At 44.6% G+C, this 20,192-nt stretch overlaps 1 protein-coding gene across 1 annotated transcript; it reads right to left on the bottom strand.

The window, feature by feature from the left end:
- Window positions 1-2,564: 2,564 nt before the first annotated feature.
- On the bottom strand, window positions 2,565-17,097 carry LOC149304501 (ras-related protein Rab-4B). Its single transcript, XM_089479353.1, has 8 exons — window positions 16,943-17,097; window positions 12,719-12,799; window positions 9,863-9,977; window positions 8,890-8,952; window positions 8,043-8,197; window positions 7,237-7,332; window positions 6,277-6,429; window positions 2,565-5,269 (listed from the first exon to the last, which is right to left on the bottom strand). Exons 1-7 carry the CDS (start codon window positions 16,956-16,958, stop codon window positions 6,314-6,316), a joined length of 642 nt encoding a protein of 213 aa, XP_089335479.1. The 5' UTR covers window positions 16,959-17,097; the 3' UTR covers window positions 2,565-5,269; window positions 6,277-6,313.
- Between the last annotated feature and the right edge of the window lie 3,095 nt (window positions 17,098-20,192).

Here is a 20,192-nt window from a genome sequence, read left to right as displayed (position 1 = left end):
GGAGATCTGATTATGTTAACAGCTTGGCAAGCTAATTTGATGATGACCGGTCTTCAAAGTCTTCAGCAATCTGATTTTCCTGGGATTCCTTTTGTCGATAGCATTTGTAGCGTAGGCATTCACTTGGTGACTTTCCATTCATGCCCAAAGACATGAATGAGACCCAACTAAAGCACTTCATTCAGGATTTTTCCCCCTCTGTGCTCCTTGAGGAGGCTACTCTTATTGAGTAAGTGCTTAGTAAAATGGAAGATGGTAGGAAAAGAGGGAGACCGTATTACAGGTGAATCGTTTCAATCAAGAAAGCCCTGAATTTGCAAGACCTGAGCAAAATGTTACTTTTAGATGTCACTCATTCATAGCTGCCATATGAATCACAACTGATTTGACAACAAATGTGCCTTCGGGTTGCCAGGATTTCATAAGGCTTTCTTGTTGTTCTCAGTTGCCTTCAAGTCATTTGCAACCCTAAGGCGAACCTATCGCAAAATTTCCTTGGCAAGATTAGTTCTGAGGGGTTTGCCTTAGGCTTGTTGTTGTTGTTATGTGCCGTCAAGTCATTTCCAATTCATGGCGACCTTAAGGCAAAGCTACCATAGGGTTTCCTGTGGCTGAGAGAGTGTGATGTGCCCAAGGTCACCCAGTGGGTTTCCATGGCCCAATGAGGAATCAAACCCTGGTCTCCAGAGTCATAGTCCAATGTTCAAACCACTACACCACACTGACTCCTTTGCCTTTGTTTTAGACAAGGAATATTCAGAGGTGGTTTTGCCATAGAGACCTACCTGTAAAAGGCCCAACTATACCCAGGACACTGCTGGCTGGTTTCATATATGCTTTCCATGACAGTAGGAGAGGACAGAATGCAAGTCTCAGAGTCACTTAATTTTCTTGAGTGCATACTGTACTGTACATTGCTGTTGTTGTCTGCCTTCATGTTGTTTCCAACTTCTGGAGACGCTACAGAGAACCTATCATGGTGTTTTCTTCGTACATTTCTTCACAGGGGGTTTACCTTTGCCATGAGGCTGAGACACTGTAGCTTTCCCAGGGTCACCCAATGAGTTTACATGGCTGACCAAGGATTTGAACCCTAGTCTCCAGCGTCACAGTCCATCACTCAAACTACTACACCACACTGACTCTCAGCATACACCCTTTTGCTAGAGCCTTAGTTTGGGGACAGACATTGCCTTGGGCATTAAGAACCTTGGACATTGGAGATGCTATGCACAGCCTTTACCAGAAGACTGGATTAGAACTCAGATCCTTTAGTCCCTCCTTGGAGACAGTGATGCCTCTTCGCAGCGCAGGATGAAGATAAACCAGACCTCTCAGGAGCAGCCAAGCCCTGCCAAGATTTTTAAAAGACCAAAGGGGGAAAAGCAATTGTTTTGATGTAGACAGAGCACTATTAGTGTTACTAAACCTTAAAAGGTTATGATACAGATCTACAGAAAAGGGTGACTAAGGAGGTGTATCTCTTAATGGGGGAAAGATGACCATGTTTAATTTAAATTTAAAACAAAAACACAAGATGAGTTGGGAGCAGGGAGACATAACAGGCGTATAAAATTATGCTTTGGTGTGGACAGGGATAGAGGGAGAGTTTTTCTGGTTTTCATAATACTGGAACCCAATGGAGGTTACCCAAGGAAACTGAGTGGTGGATGTTCACAACAAGCATAATGAAGAGCAAGCAGAAGAACAGAAAAGGTTGTAAACTGTGAAAATCATTGGTAATGATAGCCACCAAGTTAGAAAGGTTTTAAAAGGTACTGGACATGTCAAACAGCTACTGCTCATGGCAACTATATTTTTGTTGTTGCTGACGTGTGCCTTTAATTCAGCAGAAACATACAGTGGCCCTATCTCAGGGTTTTCTTGGCAAGATTTATTCACAGGTGGTTTTCCTTTGGATACATCTGAGGCTGAGAGAGTGTGATTTGCCCAAGGTCACCCAGTGGCTTGCCTTGGCTAAGCAAGGGTTTTTACCCTGGTCTCCAGGAGTCCTAGTCCCATACTCAAACCACTATACCATGCCTCCAGGCTCCTATATCTTAACTCCCAGTAAAAACAAAGGCAGTGTGTCTTTGAAAATCAGCTCCTAGGGAACAAAAGAATAAAGGTGATGTTGCTGGGCTTCTCTCTTTGGGTCATCTGCTTGGTTAGTGTGAGAAACATGATCCTGGACTAGAGTTGGTCAGATCCAGGACAGAAACAGACGGCTGCTGTCTTCAAGCTGTACTTGCGAGTTTCCCAGAAGTGACTTGACAGACTGGCTGGCTGGCTGACAGAAATGGAGGTATGTTTGGAAGATAATGTGTGTGTTCCTAAAGGGAGGAGGTGGAACTCTGGAATGGGAAGCTGAGGAATGTACTGGGATCTTCGTCACTCAGGGACACGCATTAAGGTTGTCACACAGGCAGACTTGTGTACGTGGCGAGCGAATGGGATGCTCCTTGGCTTCAGAGCCTGCCTGCCATTCTGTTGCTTGGCCAGCACGTCCACAGAACACCAGAAAAAGGAGGAGGAGGGGGGAGAAATGCACCGCCACACTCATGTTTGGAAAAGAAAACAAAAGAAAACACTTTATGTAGGAGAATCGGATTCACAGCCTTGAATTGGAGGGAATATTTGCATCCAGGGAGGAAAAAAAATCAACAGGGGGTGATGGGGTGGAATCCCGGTTATAAACTGCTTCGTAACAGTCAGCTGCTCAGCCCCAGATTAAAAGCAACCATGTCCAAATTCTCCCTGCCCATCCCTTGACAAGCCTCAAAGGAGATTACAAGAAATTGGGAGAGAGGTTGTTTGTAGAGGGATTGGAGGAGGGAAAGCAGATAATGCGACAGTGGGCTTCTACCCTGTCATAGAAGTAATAAATAACAAAGTTAAACATTACACTTTTTAAAAAGCAACAAAGAGCATCCAAAATAGGCTGCCTCTCATTCCTTCGTCTTGGATATGTTTGGGGAGTGCTCGAATGAAGGAAGTAATGTGAAGATGTTTGATGGGGTAGAAAGGGAGAATAAAGCTTGCTATCTTGTCTCATAAGGCATGCAAGAAGTACCGACTAAAATATTCTAGCAGAATACAAGAAAAGCAGAGCCTACTCTGCAAATCATATACTTTCCCATCCCTCCAACCCAGTATCAGTAAAGTTAGGAACTGGGACTGGGGGCAGTGTACTTAGAGGCACTGGATTATCTACCATCATATTCAGCATCCATTATCAAACCGAAACACTAGAAGGTGCCAGTCTCCAGTTGGCCACCCAACTTCACTTTTACTTTAGGTCAAATGTCCCAATGGTGCCCCTTTCCCCAGTAAACACATCCGAAGGAACCCAAACTTATTGTGACAACTGGCACTCTGTCATGTCCCAGGACACACTCAAAAGCTAAACACCAGAGGACACAGTGAAAATACAGATCAACTCACAGCAAAGAAGCTTTCAAATAAAGGCATTCTGGTGCACAACACTGGATAGACAAACAAGTTCCATGGTGGCAGCTACTGGCCAAAAATGGAGCCACACTTGGAAGAGATATCACAGGCCACCTTAGCTGGTTGTTAGACAAGAAGGAAAATCCCACTTAGCAGGGGAAATACTTATCTCACTGACATTCTTCCCAAAGAGTCCCCATAACCCAAACCACCAGCCCCTCCTGCTCCCATGCAGGCAATCCACCCTTAACTATGGAAGGCTATGAATGGCAGATCCAATTGTACAGCTAGATCTGAAGGACACAGGCCTGAAAACTGGATTTCCTTTTAGAAAGGAAGCCCCACCTGAAGGCAACTGTCTCAAAGAAAGAATGAAAGGGCCATGGGAAATTCTTAATCATCCCTCGTGATGGAAGCCAAAGCGATGAACGTTTCTGAAGATGAAGAAACCCTTTTAAACAACTGGGCCTTGAAAACTCACCAAAAAACCCTGGACTTTCTAAGCACCTAGGCCTTAAAAACTCACAAGCAGTTCAGGGTTGCCTGGTCAAAGGTTTTAAAGTGCTGGGGCTTGTTGCCACCCTTGACAGCCAACAGGAATCTAAGATAACACCAGCAGATGGCTGTAAAAGTCTCAAGGGAAGGACAAACATGTAACACTCCCCTCCTTCCTCCATTATGAGAGACATGATCACATAGGCAATGTTTCCTACTCAGAAGTTCTGGACACCTTATTAGAGGTGGTCAGACCAAACTAGGAACATCCAGCAAACAGTTGCACTGATTCAGCACATACACAAACGCAGGCACACAATGTCATTTATCATTCAGCTGGCACCACTCACAAAGTGGTGAGGATGCAACCACTTCATGGGCAGCCTTTTTTTAGCCTTGACCTGGCTCCTTTGCTGCAGCCCCAGCAGAAGAAAGGGGGATAAATTGGGGATGGGTGGGAGGGAGAGAAGGGTGAGAAAGTGCCCTGAAAAGGTACAAACCTATGGCTTTAAAAAAAAACCATAAGAGGTGCTATCAGAGAGGTGGCACCGAAGAATGAAACACACACAAACACATACCAAAAGTGGACCTGGTGTGAACAATAATTTAGGCTGGACCCCATACTAGAAGGGCAAGCACCAGAGATGCTATGAAGGAGGAGAAGAGGGGTCATTTGGTTTCGCTACCAAGGCAGAATATTTAGAAATAGCCGTAAGGGCAGCCCCCATTCCATGGCATCTAGAACCCCTATGATGTTCCATGTGCTCTCATGTGCAATGGGGAAAAAACATGCCAATGGAATGAAGATTTACGCTTAAGAGGGAGAGGAGAGAGAAACTAAATATCTCCAAAGTGCCACAAGCACCCCTTTCTCACCCCCTCTAACCAGAAACATATTTTGTTGTTGTAACAAGCAAAAGCAGTCATAGAATACAGAAGAGGATAGAGGCTCAGATTTCTTCTAGCAATCCTCCCCCACTATCTTTTGTGAAACTGTCACCCCTTGACCTCAAAGCCATTACAGTCACTGGGGGCCAGAAGGGCTTGGCCTTCATCTGGGAAAAGATGCCCAAGTGGACCAAAGCCAGAGTCTCCCTCACACACCTCCTGCACGGAAGCCTGTCTGAGAACTGAACTTGCAAAGCTTCTTCTCTTCAGGACGTGAGGCGAGAATGAAGGAGAGGGCGGTGGCAGCATGGAGACGGCGCCAGGTTCCTTGGAATGGTTCAAGAGGGCTTCAGCCAACAAAACCCATAGTCCTGGGTGATGGAACGGAAGAAGGTGCTTCATATAGCCCTGGGTCCAGCGCAACTGAATTCCAGCACTGAGGGTGAGAGAGAAAGAAAGGAGAAGGGGAGAGGAGAAGGACTCAGAACAACAGCCAGGAGAAGAAACCCCAAGGTAATGCTCTTCATGCCAATGATTTACATGGTGTGCTCTTCCCTGCCCTACTGAGCCCATCAGAGAACACCTTAACAGCCCACAGTGCAGTTCTTACTGATGCACTCAGTAGGCCTAGTCATGGACTGTATTATTTCAGACTGGAAGGGGGCATGGAAAGCTCACATGACTGAATATACACCATGCACATATCCTCCATACACAAGCAACCCACAAAACATGCTGTACAACACTGTTTTTCCCAATCCAGAACCAATGGTCCATCCAACTGTCAATAAATATTACAGTATCAACTGACAGTCTCAGGACTTCCCCAGCTAGTTATGAGTGATCCTTCTATCAGGGATTGAACCTAGGGGCTCATAAGAAATGGCCTCTTCCCTCAATAGATTTCTTTAAAACTAGCACATATGTGGAGACAGATTTAAACCTTGCTGTGATAACTTTCTAGGTGCAGTGATGGTTTCCCTGGAGGAGCATGGTTGTTCTAAACTGAGATGTGATCAGATGTGTTTGGAGTGGTATAATAGTGAGGAGAAGTGGATCAAAAAGGAGACTGGGAGCAGCACAACAACAGCAACACTTGAGATGGACTCAGAAAAAGGAAGGGATTGCAGTGGTCTCCCTTCCTTCCTCTTTTCCCAATCCTTTAGCATGCCCATACCTGTCAATTCACAACCACATAGTTCTGTTTTTAAAGTTCTTGTAAGAAAGCTGTGGAAGAGAGTTCCCAGTTCCTATGGGTTACCCTCTCACAGAAGATGAACGCCAGCCTCCATTTTGTTTTCCAGCTTTCACTATGCACATAATGCTTGGCACATGGTCAGAACTAACCACCACACCATCCTGGCAAGGTTGCCATAAGACTCCCAAAAACATCACATGCCTTGGCTACAGCATTCTCCCCATTACATCCCTACCCAGGTTTACCTTGCAAGACAGTTTTCAGCGTGCTTGAATTTTGGCTCTAGCAGTTGCATTGCTGTCGGGTCTGTGCTTGGGTCCCTCGCGGTTGCCGCAGTTGCCTCAGGGAAGCATCCCCGTACTGGATGCCTGAGCCCATCCGCTCTGGATCAAGTTCACCTGGAAGGTTAGCAAGAAAGAGATAGTCACAAGCATAGTATGATTTTAGGCAAGGTTCTTCCCAACCTCTATAGCTGGATCCCTAGTTATTTTTTTCTCTTTTTTATTTTTAACAATATTAATCTTGACACAAACAATAAATTCTTCTTCCAATACAATTATTGTAATTTATTTTTTTTCCTTCTCCCTCTATCCCTCCCCTTCGCAAATCATAAAGTCACGAACCTTATCCCTGTCAATCAGCATAAATATAAATTGTCTTCCAAATAAATACATGTTGTTTATATATTAATCATAATCTTCAGTACCAATTATTCCAAAATCTTCTCCAGGTAGTTAAATACTAACAATGCCAAATCTGCTCAGCTTCCAAAAGCCAACCTGGCCGGATGTGTTCAGTGTTATACCCAAAGAATAACACCCTTCACCAGCACAGGTGAACACATTTTTGTATCCTACATACATCACTAGTGGCATTATAGTACAGTCATAGAAAATCAACTCTAGAAAGCAATGTTAGAAGACAAAGGCTGTATCACTGTCAAAAAATTCATTCTCTACAAGAACTGTCTCCTCATGACATGTCAAAAAATAACTTGAGGGAAAAGATGTTCTTCTATCAGTTATCTCATATGTGCCACTGACATTTTGCGGTTTTGTTCTGTCAAGAAACATCAGGAACTGTCTTCATGGACACAAAGCCCCACATACTTTGGGGTTATCAATGTTACAGGGCAAAACTATTTTCACTCAAACTTGGTCGGGGAAGGGGGCGTTTTCTTAGATAAGAAAAGGAACCAGACGCACCTGATTCAATTTTGTTCAGTATAGTCCGGGCACATTTTAAGAAAGCTTCTTCTACATTCTCCCCAGTCAAGGCGCTGGTCTCGAGAAACATTAACTCTGCCAGGTTGGAGGGGGGAGAAAGGACACAGAATCAATTTGTTTTGTGCAGTCATGCGAGTTCAAGGAAAGGAGGGAGTGGTGCAAAAGTTCTCTCCTCCCAGCTTCAAAATGAAAACTTGTTCATAGAAGGCTCTGAGAAAAGTGGCTGGGATAATTTGTTCAGTAAGCACAATTCCAGGATCATTCCAGGACTCACTACCTCCTCCTTCCATTCTCCCACTACCCCTTCTTCCTCCCAAGATTGACAGTTAGTTGCCTCATGAGGTTTGCATGTGATCAAAGAAAAAGGCACAAAAAACTATTACTCATTAACCGGTCAACAGGCATAATAATTAAGCAGGCAAGGGGCCTCCTATGAGTTGAAAGAGAGAATGAAGGCATGAGAGAGAGTATGTCTTCAGCTCCAAAGCCATGTGATAACACTTTAGCAACCCCTGCTGGATATGCAACAACAGTACTCCAATCCCACTTCTGCCACCACACGGTGGTGTACAAGAAGAACACAATGTACACAAGCACACCTCAAAAAGCAACTCTATTTGGCACCAGAGAAACAGTTGTTTTGCCATCTGGGAGGAACAGTGAAGCCCAGTTCAAGGACTGGGTGGTGGAGAAAGCAGTTGCCTGAACTAAATGGTCAGTATGCAAAGGCAGTACCCTTTCCCCACCCCTGCTTCCCAGCACAGCCATCCCCTTGCAGAGGTTACCATTCTCCTGAGCAAAACGTGAAGCTTCCAAAAATGTGACTTCCCGATCAGCATCCAGATCTTTCTTGTTGCCACAGAGAATAATGACTATGTTGGGGCTGGCCAGAGTCCGGGCATCTGTTAACCAGTTGGTCAAGGCATTGTATGTCTCTCTGCTGCAGGACAAAAATGGGGAGAGGGCTTTTTCAGACAGACAAAAAGGAAAGAGGACAAAGAGATGCTTCTATCTTCTACCCAAGCAAGCTTGTAGGACAGTATCCAGCCTTCTCCGCTCCAGTGCCATGGAGAAGTCCCCCATTCCCCTATATTCAGAATGGATAAAGTGCAGTCCTGGGTCTGTCTGCACCCCTTAGGGCTATTTTGGCAGCACCAGCACCTGCCCCCTGACTACCCCTCATCTGGCAAAAAACAAAATGGTGAACTCCCTTTCTTGGAAGCCTGCAGGAATAGTGATTTGTTTTTTAAATGAAGCACAGCATCTCCCTGCACTGTTTAACATTAACAATTACTCATTTCTCATAATGGACTTCTAGATACTTTGGAATTTTTTAAATTCATTTTCTGATATCTGGGGCACTCTGTAGAGCCCATGGGAGGTCCCAGAGACAGAAAACTGTGCCCCAGACCTATGAAATTGCCCTCCCTGTCCTAGGTGTCAAACAAACACCCCACATCTCAACAATCAAGTAAATGCTCACTAAGATCCCTACCCCAGAGGCCGTTTGGGGATCCTTCTCCTGGATCTCCAAAGATAACAATTTAGCCCTTGAGACTTGGAACAGATCCATATCTATCCCAACGATTCCTTCTGGCCTCCAGATGAAAAGATACAAATGAAGGGACTCACCTGGTGATGTCATAGACCAAGAGAGCTCCCGCTGCTCCCCGGTAATAGCTTCTTGTTACTGACCTAAAGGGAAAGAGATTGAAGTCTCACATGGGCATCAAAAGCAGAATTCAGGGAATTCTTGATTTGTAGTCTACAATCCCATTCAACTGCCTTCTCCATTCTTATGTGTTGAAACAGAACTCTGACAACCCCACAGCCACCATGAACTGGACTACAACTCCCAAATCCCACAACCACAATAGGTTGGACTACGACTCCCGCAATCCCACAGCCAGTATTAGATATGCTGGCTCTGTGAGTGTGGGAGGTTTAGTCCAGCACATCAAGAAAGCAACAGACTAGGGAATCTGTGTTCAAAAGCAAAGAAACATACAACAGGGGTAGGCAACCCTTCAGATGTCGTTGGCCTGCATCTCCCAGCCCTCTTCACCACTGGCTATGCTGGGTAGAGATGAAGGGGCTGATGTCCAACAACATCTGGAGCTGCCTTTTGCCCACCAAAGAAATTCCCACTCATAAGGAAACTACCTTCGTCCTATGACCTTTTATGAAATATTATGCATGGACAAGGGGCAGAACTGCAAGCAAAGGGAAGCCACTATATACAAAAATTTAGTGCAATCTGTTTATAGCAGAAATCAATGGCAGAAGGGGAAAAATTGCTGAATAATTTAATGATGTAAATTGTAATAATCTCATCCACAGAACTATTAAGGGAGACTGTCACAGGAAAACTGGACCTCCAGGAATGGAGTGATTTGTTCCTTTTGAAGGGTAGGAGAGAATATCAACACTAGGCAAAACAAATTAAGCACAAGTGTAAGGTAGGCATATATTTGCAGATGTCACTAACAGGATGCCAGCCCATAAGAATAAGACACCCTTCACCTGTTGAACCTTCTTGAGAGCTTGAAAAACAACCAATCATCACTGAGATGCCACTAAGTTCAACATGGAATCTTTCCCTTACCTAAACCGCTCTTGCCCAGCTGTATCCCAGATCTGGAGCTTCACTGTTTTGCCACCAACGTTCACAACCTTTGATCCAAACTCCACCCCAATTGTGTGATTAGAATCCTGCTTGACTGTATAAACACAGAGAAAAATCACAAAAGATAAATGAGGATTGGACAAAGGGCACAAAGCAGTCAGCCAGAGAAAGTCTTTAAAATCCCCACAAAAACACAACAGTTCAGGAACCCTAAGTCCCAAGCCATTGCAAAGGAAGCAAAGAATTGTTCTACCAATGTTTTAACTTGAGAGTTATTAACCATCACAAACATTTGATTTAGGGCTAATGGGGCAATGGCACAGCAGGCAGATGAATGTAAGTGCCAGGACGAAAAAGAAGCGAGGATAGCTTCAAGGTACAACTGCAGTGCAGCACCTAAGGAAAGCATCCTGTGTGGCTCTTTTACACTGTTGCAGCACAGGAAGGAAGTGGGTGGAGGGGGACCTATCCTTCCATCACCAATTCACTTCATGTAACAGCTTTGAGTGTTCTGTAAAAAGGACCTGTTTTTATTGCAGAAAAGGGGAACTCCCTTTCCTTCCATCTGCCTTATGCTTCAGTGTAAAACAAGACAATATATATTGGTTCAGGGGGTGGTAAAGAGACCAACGAGCAGATAAACACATGGACTTTTGCTGAGAACTACAACTGCCACCCCCTCATTATGGGGACACCTTGGGCAGCATGGAACGCTGGCCACACAGGATAATCAAAGTCACAAACACAACAGACTTTAAAAGTGTATTTGGTAAAGTGCAAGCAGACCTTTGTCTCAGTCTCTGAGCTGTAAACATACAAATCTCACTATGAAGCTACACAATGGCCTTAGCAGGCTGCTCTCAGTCTTTTTGCCACAGCTTCACATCTGGGCTCTTGAATTAATAATATTAATGTACTTTCCAGGGCTGTTGATAAGATTCCTGAGATAGTGTTCACACACTCCCAAGCCCTGCATTTATACAGGTTTATCATTAGGGCCATAAAACAGAGCCCAGTGATAAGACAAAGTCACAGCACAAGCCTCTGCTGCATGCATTCACTTCATAACACAGTCAGTAGCAGCAGCAGGAGTACAATTTCCCAGACTGAATCAAGAGCTGTATATGCCCTCTGGAAAATCCATCTACCGGAGAAGCCATTTGAATGACTTTTTTAATGGCTCCTGCAACGTTTAAATTTTTCATTGTGTAAACTGCTGCTTTTTTTTTAAGGTGACATTCTATTAATTATATTATTTTAGACAAGCCACTCTGAACAAAGGGAAAATATCATACAAATCAATTAAATCAGGGTCAGGTTAGTTGATTGAATTAGTGTTGTTTTGGGGGGCGGTCCATCACATAAAAGGGAACTTCTTCCCACAACTTTTTTCGGTATTATAGGAGACACTGAGGCCCAGAAGCCATCACAGAATCAGAGCTGGAAGGGGCCTCATGTAACATCAAGTCCAACCTGCTGCTCAGCGCAAGATCTCCAGCTACAGCATCCCAGCAAGCAACTATCCAGCCCATTTTTGAAGACATCCAGAGGAGGAGACCCCACCACCTTTCTAGGCAATTGGTTCAACTGTTGAACTGCTCTTAGTGTCAAGAGGTTGCTTCTGCCTAATCTTTTGTTTATTTATGAACTGTAATCCTGCCTCAATTCACCTGGGAGAGGTGGGAAAATATAAATAAACTATTATTATTATTATTATTATTATTATTATTATTATATTTAAGTCCTTTTTAATTCTGTTCCCATCTTCCAATGTATTAGCTATCCCTCCCAGTGTTGTGTCATCTGCACATTTGATAAGGATTCTCTCCAACCTACTATCTAAGTCACTGATAACAATGTTGACAAGTAATGGCCTTAGGACAGAAACCTGAGGCACTCCACTCGAGACCTCTTTCCAGTTTGAAGCACAATCACTGATGATGACTATTTGAGCATCATGTTCCAAAAAACTATGGATCATCTGACAGTGTTCATATCTACTCCCATTAATCAGTTTGCTAATCAAAATATTATAGGGGGGCCACTTCAACATTAGGAGGAACATCCTGACAGTAAGAGTGGAATACACTCCCTCCAAGTGTGGTGGAGTCTCCTTCTTTGGAGGTTTTTAAACAGAGGCTGGATAGTCAGGTGTTTTGATTCTGTGTTCCTGCATAGCAGGGGGTTGGACTAGATGGCCCTTAACGTCTCTATGATTCTATTATCTGATCAAATGCTTTGCTGAAATCCAGACAAATAACATTCCCATCATTCCCACCTTGGTGCTGCCTAACATTTTTGTTGTGACTCTGAACAAGTTAAGAGGTTGGCCTATGCTACACATTTTCTTCCTTGAGATACAGACATACCTCTGTCTCCTCCCCTGAAAGTAAGAGTATCGTATGGGCACTGTTTCAAAATAAAATGAACAGATGCATTACGAGAACACAGAGAACACTCTGTTCATGCAGGAACCAGGCAGAAAACATCTCTCCACTGACAGAGGTTCAGTAGAGGAAGGAGGGAAAGGGCTTTTTCCTGCTGTGGAATCCATCCTGTCCAATTATCTCTAGGATGGTACTCTCCAGAGATCTCACTTTACCTGCTTGTAAGTGGGCTCTAAAGATGGCATTTTTCTAGTGCCATTTCACAAACAACAACCCCATTTAAAGTTACAACTATAACTCTTGGCAATGCTTCCCCTCCACCTTATTTTTATCATGGTTTTGTTCAGATTGTACTTCACATTGTTTCCGTTGTACCGCTTTCTATTTTTAACTTCTTATATACTGCCCGTAGCATAGCATTTGTTACAGGCAAAATAAACCCACTCACATTTGTTCTCAATGAACTGATGGAGGAGGCAGGACTTCCCGGTTCCGGCACTTCCAATTACCAGGAATTTGAAGAGGAAATCTGGAAGGAGACCAAGAAACAACACCATGATGACAAGAACTTTAGAAAGCAGGGAGGGGGAAAAGCAAGAGAAAACACCTTGGAGATGAACAGCATCCTGGACTAGTGAAGGCTGAAATGTACAGCAGTATGACTAAAAACAAAGATGGCTCCAGACATTTGGAGACCAAAGTATCCAAAATGAAACATAAAGCCACTGGTAAAAAAGATAATAATGTCACAAATTGACAACTGGAGGTCCTCATTCTGTTTTCCAAGATGGACCACCTCACCCTGCCATCCAATGTGCCAAGTCACCAAGTGCTGGGTCCTTGACAGTGCTAAACAGAGCCTGAGAATTTCTTGGTGTTCAGGCTTTGTGGCCAAAGAGCAAAGTCTACATATCTAAATAAATCATAAACAGAGCTCTGTGGCACCTTCAAGTCAGGCTAGCTCAATGGAGGTGAACCTATGGCACTAGTGCCAGAGGTGGCACTAAGAGCCCTCTCTGTGGGCACACACGCCATCACCCCAGCACAGAGTTTGTTACTAGAAAGCCAGAGGGACGTGGCACTTTGCGATAAATAAGTGGGTTTTGGGTTGCAGTTTGGGCACTCAGTCTCTAAAACGTTCGCCATCACTGGGCTAGCTTATTTAGACAGTGTTCACAGGGCAGAGCCAATTTTGCCAGTTGCATGAAGAGGACTAAAAACACAATATATAAAAACACAAGTGGGGGAACATTTAAAGGGCAAATGAACTGGGCAGGTGTTATATTATATGAATGTGATACCAAGAATGTATATTTTAGACACATGTTCACAGTATATTCCGAGGCAATGTTCTCCAAGCCAGGGATCAGACAAGTTTGGATCATGTATGACACACTACCAAACATGCCTGTCTCCTCTTTCCTCTTAGAGAAGATCTTTTTGATAGAGATGGTTTTCACACACCACACATTAGCACCCAAACTGTTCAAAACATGACTGCCTCAGTACCAGGATCAATATGAACAGTCCTGCGCAGATATAAATCCTCTCTCCGGAATGGTTTGTACACAACAGAAATTCATACACACGCACACACTGCTCCAGGGTATGGATATAAAAGCTTTCCAGCCTAGCTATAAAAGCAGACAGTAACTCGCAAGCACTAATCTAGTTTGTACGGAAACAAACACACCCTGAAAGCATCACCACCCCCAGAGTTTAAGATAAGAATGGCATTGTTCAATAAAACTAACTCCAGCCCAAGATTTATTTTCCTCCTTTGTTTCTTAGGAAAATATTTGAGGAGCTGTTGCTGCAAAGCTACGTGGGAGGCAAGGAAGCAATGCAAGCTAGGGAAATATTTTGTGCTCTCGAAACACAAAGGCAACAAGAATGAGGATTTTAAAATCATCACTTCGCTTTTACAGACATCCCAGGAGATCACAGCCCAAGTCATTTGCTTCTTCGACATCCCTTAGTCTACATTCTTCCATACCTGCTTTTCTAGTCCTCTTCTTTTGTATCAAGGTTGGTTCTGGTCTGTGAAACATATACAGAACCCATGTATTTTGCTGTAAGAGATCCAATTTTATTTGGAATGTGCAAGAACTAACTTATTATTCCAGGACTTTTGTTATGTCAAGTAAAAGCACCTCCATCAAAGGACTTGTACCTAAAATACTTATCCCTAAAATATACTGCAGTGGCACTTTGACAACCAACACTTAGGTTATCTGTAGCACCAACATTTGTGTGATTGTAGGACTGTCCCACATTGCACATACGTTTCTATTTTGAACATCCTCACATACTTGAAGGTGCCACACCCTCCACTTTCCACCGGATGATGAGGATAAAGCCAACTGAATATTCATTTTTAAGGTTTGCGTCTGTTGACGGCGTACCTTCAACCTGTGACGATTTAGTTTAAATAGCCACAGGTCTGGATACTAACTCACAAATTTAAAGGGGCAGATTTGCACAACATGTGCTGCAGTAACCATGTTCACTATTTAATCTTGTCTCCTGCGGGGTTAAGACACTAAAAATTGTTTTTATCCATGCTCTTACCCCAAAATCACTGTCATCCCATGAAAGATTCCCACTATTAACAGTGGGCTGAACTAGATATCCCTTCCAGCTCTGCAACTGTATGATAGTATAAGTGGTCTGCAAGCAATACTTCTGCCTCATTGCGCACAATTTTACATTGCAAATCCTTGGTAATGGTCATCCTAGCCATTTGCTACTGCAGAATTCCCAGTTTCCTCCCACAGATGCCCTATAGGAAACTGGTTTGGGACTGGTGTAGTTGGTAGACATTTAGCTAAGGCCCTTATCTGCCATGGAACAATTACACCTCCGCTGGATCTAACTCACCTACCGTGCCAATAATAAGGGTATAATTATCAGGCGATCACCAATAAATAACACGATGTATCCTGGTATTAGCTTCAACAGGATTTCCCGTGATCTGAAGCCTCTATTGGCTTCTCTTACTTGGAAAAAATGTGGCTTAATGGAATATAATAAGGATGATTAGTGTGTAAAATATTTCCTGCGCAAACAGGATATAATTATCATCTAAGTTTCCTCATCCTGCCTTCTTCAACTCAGGACAAGAGTCGGAATGGCTTTGAACACACTCACCCAGTAGCCATCCTTCAAGTCCTGTTTGCAGGACATGAGGCCACACAACAGGGTTGTTCAGTGCAAAGCAGTGAAACAGAGTCTGTGTGAGTGTGTGTTTTAATGGAAAGCGGCCAGGGACTTGTTTGGGGTTTGTTTCCCATTCAGCCTCAATGATGGGCCTTTGGAGAAGCCAACCAATCACCTCCAGGAGCATGGAGGGGGAAAGAAGAAAGCAGGCGTTGCCACACGTTACTTTGGGGAAAGCAAGGACTTATCTAGGCAAGCATAGAGGATGCACTCCTGCAAGGCAGTGACAGCTTGCCCTTCCAGAATTGCTTTGAAACGCACCTTAAAAGCAAGTGATAAAAGCACTTTCTGACTCATAGCAACCCTACAGCGAACCTGTCATGGGGTGCCATCCTCCGAGGCTGAGAGAGTGTTGCTTGCAAAGAGTCGCTCAGTGGGTTTTCCACGGCCGAGCCAGGATTCAAACCCATCACCGGGTTTGCTGGGCAAGATTTCTCCAAAGGAGAAATAGTCATCTAATATTTCTCCATACACATCTGAAGAAGTAGACATTAGTCTAGGAAAGCTTTCTTTCAGTTCGTCTCAAAGGCGCTATGATGATCCTACATCTCTGATGCCACAAACTGAAGGCGGCTATGTCTTTGAATCCTTCAAAGGAGGTTTGCCAATATAGTTTTTTGTGGGCTTTTCAGGCTGCGTGACCATGTTTTGGAGGAGTTTATTCCTGATGTTTTGCCAGCATCTGTGGATGGCATCTTCAAAGAATGCTGGCAGGGAAGAGGGTGGTGTGTGTGTGTGTATCTATACACACACACTGTGTGACCCTGGGTGTATGTGTGTGTGTGTGTGTGTTATATACCCCACTCTCTTCCATGCCAGCATCTTCTGAAGATGCCAAAGCCACAGATGCTGGTGAAACGTCAGGAATAAACTCTTCTAAAACATGGCCACAGAGCCCCAAAAGCCCCACAATAAACTATGGAAGCCGGCCACTAAAACCTTCGACTTCACGTTTGCCATTACATTTTATATCCTGCCCCCCCAAAAAAAACAACCATGGGGCTCAAAGCAGCTCCCAATTTAAAACAAAAAAGCAAACACCAATAATAATAATAATAATAATAATAACTATAACAACATACCACCAAGCATTAAAATAGGATTAAAATGTTTTCAGTATTAAAACAATCCACATACCCCCCCTAAAATCTATCAGCCCCAATCATTAAGCAAAAGGAAAGACCCCCCCTCAGTCAATTTCTTAAACTATAAACACAGATTTAGGATTTGTTGTTATTGTTGTTGTTGTTGTTGTGTGCCTTCAAGTCATTCCCAATTTATGGCGACCCTAAGGCAACCCTCTCAGCCCCTCTGAGGCTGAGAGAGTGTGACTTGCCACCCATTGGGTTTCCATGGCTGAGGCAGGATTCGAACCCAGGTCCCCAGAGGCATTAAGCCCCGCACCGCCCTCCTGGCTCTCTACATTTAAAGCAGGCGTTTCCTTTTCTTTTACCATAGGTCTCAGACATGGCTGGCCCTCTCCTCTTCCCTCTCCTCCTTTTTCTCTTCTCTCCTTCCTTCCTTCCTTCCTTCCTTCCTTCTCTGGCTGAAGCAGCTGCTGCTGAGAAAGAGACTCACAACATGGCGGCGCCCAGGGACCCGGCCAATATGGCGGCGGCCTGAAAAAAGGGACACTTCCGGGTTTGTCGCGGTTTTGTCTCCCCCGCCGCGTCGCGTTTAGTATGACGTCACACGCAGCAGACACGCCCAGCCTCGGCTTCCTTCCTCCAGTCCTTCCATTGATTGCGTTGCAACGGCTCCCTCTAGCGCCCTAATGCCGGAATAGCACTGTGAGAGGCAAAAGAGTGTAACTTTTAAAGGCTGCATCCACACTGCAGAAATAAATCCAGTAATTTGAGGCAGCTGTCCTCCTTTTCCAGTACATGTCCTACATTTCAGCCTTCTGGAGGGATTCCAAGATGTCCTCCATTCTGAGCATGACTAAGAAGCATGATTTTGTATTTCTGTTAGTACCTTTTTTTAGGTTTTTATTTGATAATGTTCTACTTTTTCTTTCCTCCTGGAGTGTCCTACATTTTTGCAGTGCCTTGTCCTCCTTTGTGCTAAAGACAGGTTTCCCCCTGAGTCTGACATTGCTTTAACTGCCGTGGCTCAATGCTATGGAATTCTGGGAAGTGTAACTTTGTGAGATACATTCCGCTTTCTCTGTCTGGTGCCAAGCAAACTACATTTCCCAGAATACCATGGTATTGAGCTGTGGCAGTTAAAGTGGTGTCAAACTGGTTTATTTCTGCAGTGCAGATGCAGCTCCTAGGGAGGGCTGACACTCTCTCTCTCTCTCTCTCTCTCTCCATATATATATATATATATATATATATATATATATATTCAAACCATGGATGGTTGAAGCCATAGATAAAGATTCTATGCACAGAGAGGGCTGACTGTATTCTTAATAGACTCTTGCAGATGAACTTGGTTTGCAGCTGCATCTCTGGCTCAGATGGTTCAGGGAGCATTTCCAAACCTGGAGCTTGCCCCCGATTCCTGGTCTGTACTCAGAAGCCCAGAAGCCCTAGCAGGTGACTCTGTGACCAGTAAGAAGCAAAGGGCCTCCTTAGTTGCTCTTGCCAATTCAGTCACAAGGAAAAGGCCTGACCAAGCCAATGCCTGGCACCACAGAAAGAACAGCTAATCCTTTTCTCTAGAACTTGTAAGGGAGCTGGCAAAGCAGCCAGCCCGATATGGGCAGCGGTTGGTCTGGAGGATGTCGGACCCGGGTGGCTGGCAGGACAGGACTCAGCCCACATTAGCAGGGGAAACGACTCTTGGAAGGAAGCACTGGAGATTCACCATCTCACTATGATGCCAGTTCCCTGCGCCAACCCACCCAGCATCTGCTGCCCTTTCCTTGCCAACAGCCCTTTGCAGAAAGATGGCCAAAGAGGATCAACTCAACCTTTGAATGCTAAGAGCTTTGCAGGATGCATGCCCAGAAGAGGAGCTGTGATGTGTTTGTGCGCACATATTGTTGTTACTACCCACCTTCGAGTCGACTCTCACTTTTGACAACCCTGTGCGCATGCATGTGCACGCATGTCACCTACCTTCAAGTCACTTGTCAATTTAAGGTGGCCCTGTTAATTTCATAAGGTTTTCTTAGGAGAAGCTGCAACAGTTTGCTTTTGCCTGAGACTTTTGGAAAGGGCAAAGTTTCACTTATTTCCCCTCCTCCTTTTGCACTTTTAACTCAGTTTGCAGCAACAGAAGAAAGCTGAGGACCAAGGGGGAAAGTAGGAGAAGAGAGAATCTGGGACATTTTAAATACAGTGGGCCCTTGCTATCTGCTGGGTTTGGTTCCAGGTCTTCCTGTGGATTACAAAATCTATGGATGCTCTCAAGTCCCATTAAACACAATGGCATAGTAAAATGGTGTCTTTTATAAGTGTTTTCAACTTTTCTCTGGATAAAAAGTCTGTGGATAGTTGAAAAACATGTGACGACAGAGGATTAGTTGGGACTGTCCCCGCCAAATTAGGATGGTTGGAAGGCACAAGGCATGGCAAAATAACTCCAACAGATAGAGGCAAAATACAGTGAGTCATTGGTAACGGCTGAGGTTTGGTTTCAGGACCCTCGCGGGTACCAAAATCTGCGGATGCTCAAGTCCCATTAAATATTATGGCATAGTAAAATGGGTTCACTTATATAAAAGGGGGAAATCAAGGTTTGCCTATGGGGATTTTTAGATTTTAAAAGTATTTTCAAGCCATGGATAAAAATTTGGTGGATAAGGGGGGGCTAACTAACTCCAACAGATAGATGTAACTCGGAGCTGAGCGAGTGGTAGATTCCTTCCCCTCTACATTCCTTGTTGCTCAGTAAGCGGCTAAGCTGAGCTAAGCTGCCGGTTACAAAAGTTTTCCAAATAATTCAGTGTACAGGTGGAAGGAGGAGGTCCACTGAAACACTGAAAACAGACCCAAGCAATGGTGACCTGTGTTCCCAGCGTTCCTTTCCCCTTAACCCAGTCTTGCTCCTCCACCCAGCCAGGTGATGCAGAAGACACCCTGCTGCATTCTTTGCCCTACAAGCACCCATCATCGGAGATTTGCACTCCCCACCACTTCTCTTTGCAGGCCCTTGCAAGCAGGAGGGGCCGGGCAGGGTGAGGCTGGGCCCGGAGAGAAGAACAGAGCCGGCTCCGGCAAGAACAGCCTGTCCCTGCCAAGCAAACAGCCCCGGTTGCTGGCGCTCAGGGGCAGGGTGCAGCTGGGCACTTCCTCCTCCGCATCAAGTTGGATCCTGCCAGCTGGGTGTGGAGAGGCAAAGTGCCTGCCAGCCCCACACTTTGCAGGGACAGAGGGAGAACCACCTAGGAATCCTGGTTCTCCAAACCACTAAGGAGATTATCACATGCGGGATATCCCATCCTTGTCCCCCGCATGATTGTGAAAAGGGCTTTCAGATGACGTCACGCAGATCCCATCATTAACCCATCCAGGAAGCGTGAATGACGGCAATCGCGCAAAAGATTTTAGATGACATCCTGCAAATCTCATCATTAAAGTGACATTGATTGGCGTTTTGCATTAATGAAAGTTTGCGTTATGGCAATGCCACTTTAATGGCGGGATCAGCACTACGATTTGAAAGCCTTTCGCACTATCACAGCCACTGATGGGTTAATGACAGGATAAGGATGGGGGAGCAATCCCGTCCCTAGTGACTCTGTGCCCCAT

Source organism: Sceloporus occidentalis, unplaced genomic scaffold (genome assembly GCF_023333645.1).
Source record: "Sceloporus occidentalis isolate IW3139 unplaced genomic scaffold, rSceOcc1.0.p SCAF_13, whole genome shotgun sequence".
Lineage (NCBI taxonomy): Eukaryota > Metazoa > Chordata > Lepidosauria > Squamata > Phrynosomatidae > Sceloporus > Sceloporus occidentalis.
This window is presented reverse-complemented; position numbering and strand designations above follow the sequence as displayed.

Excerpts from the sequence above, each read along its gene's own strand:
- LOC149304501 (XM_089479353.1), bottom strand. Across the intron at positions 8,198-8,889 it reads TTGGTCTATGACATCACCAG|CAGAGAGACATACAATGCCT; the intron begins GTGAGTCCCTTC and ends TTTGTCCTGCAG. Across the intron at positions 7,333-8,042 it reads ACGTTTTGCTCAGGAGAATG|AGTTAATGTTTCTCGAGACC; the intron begins GTAACCTCTGCA and ends CCAACCTGGCAG.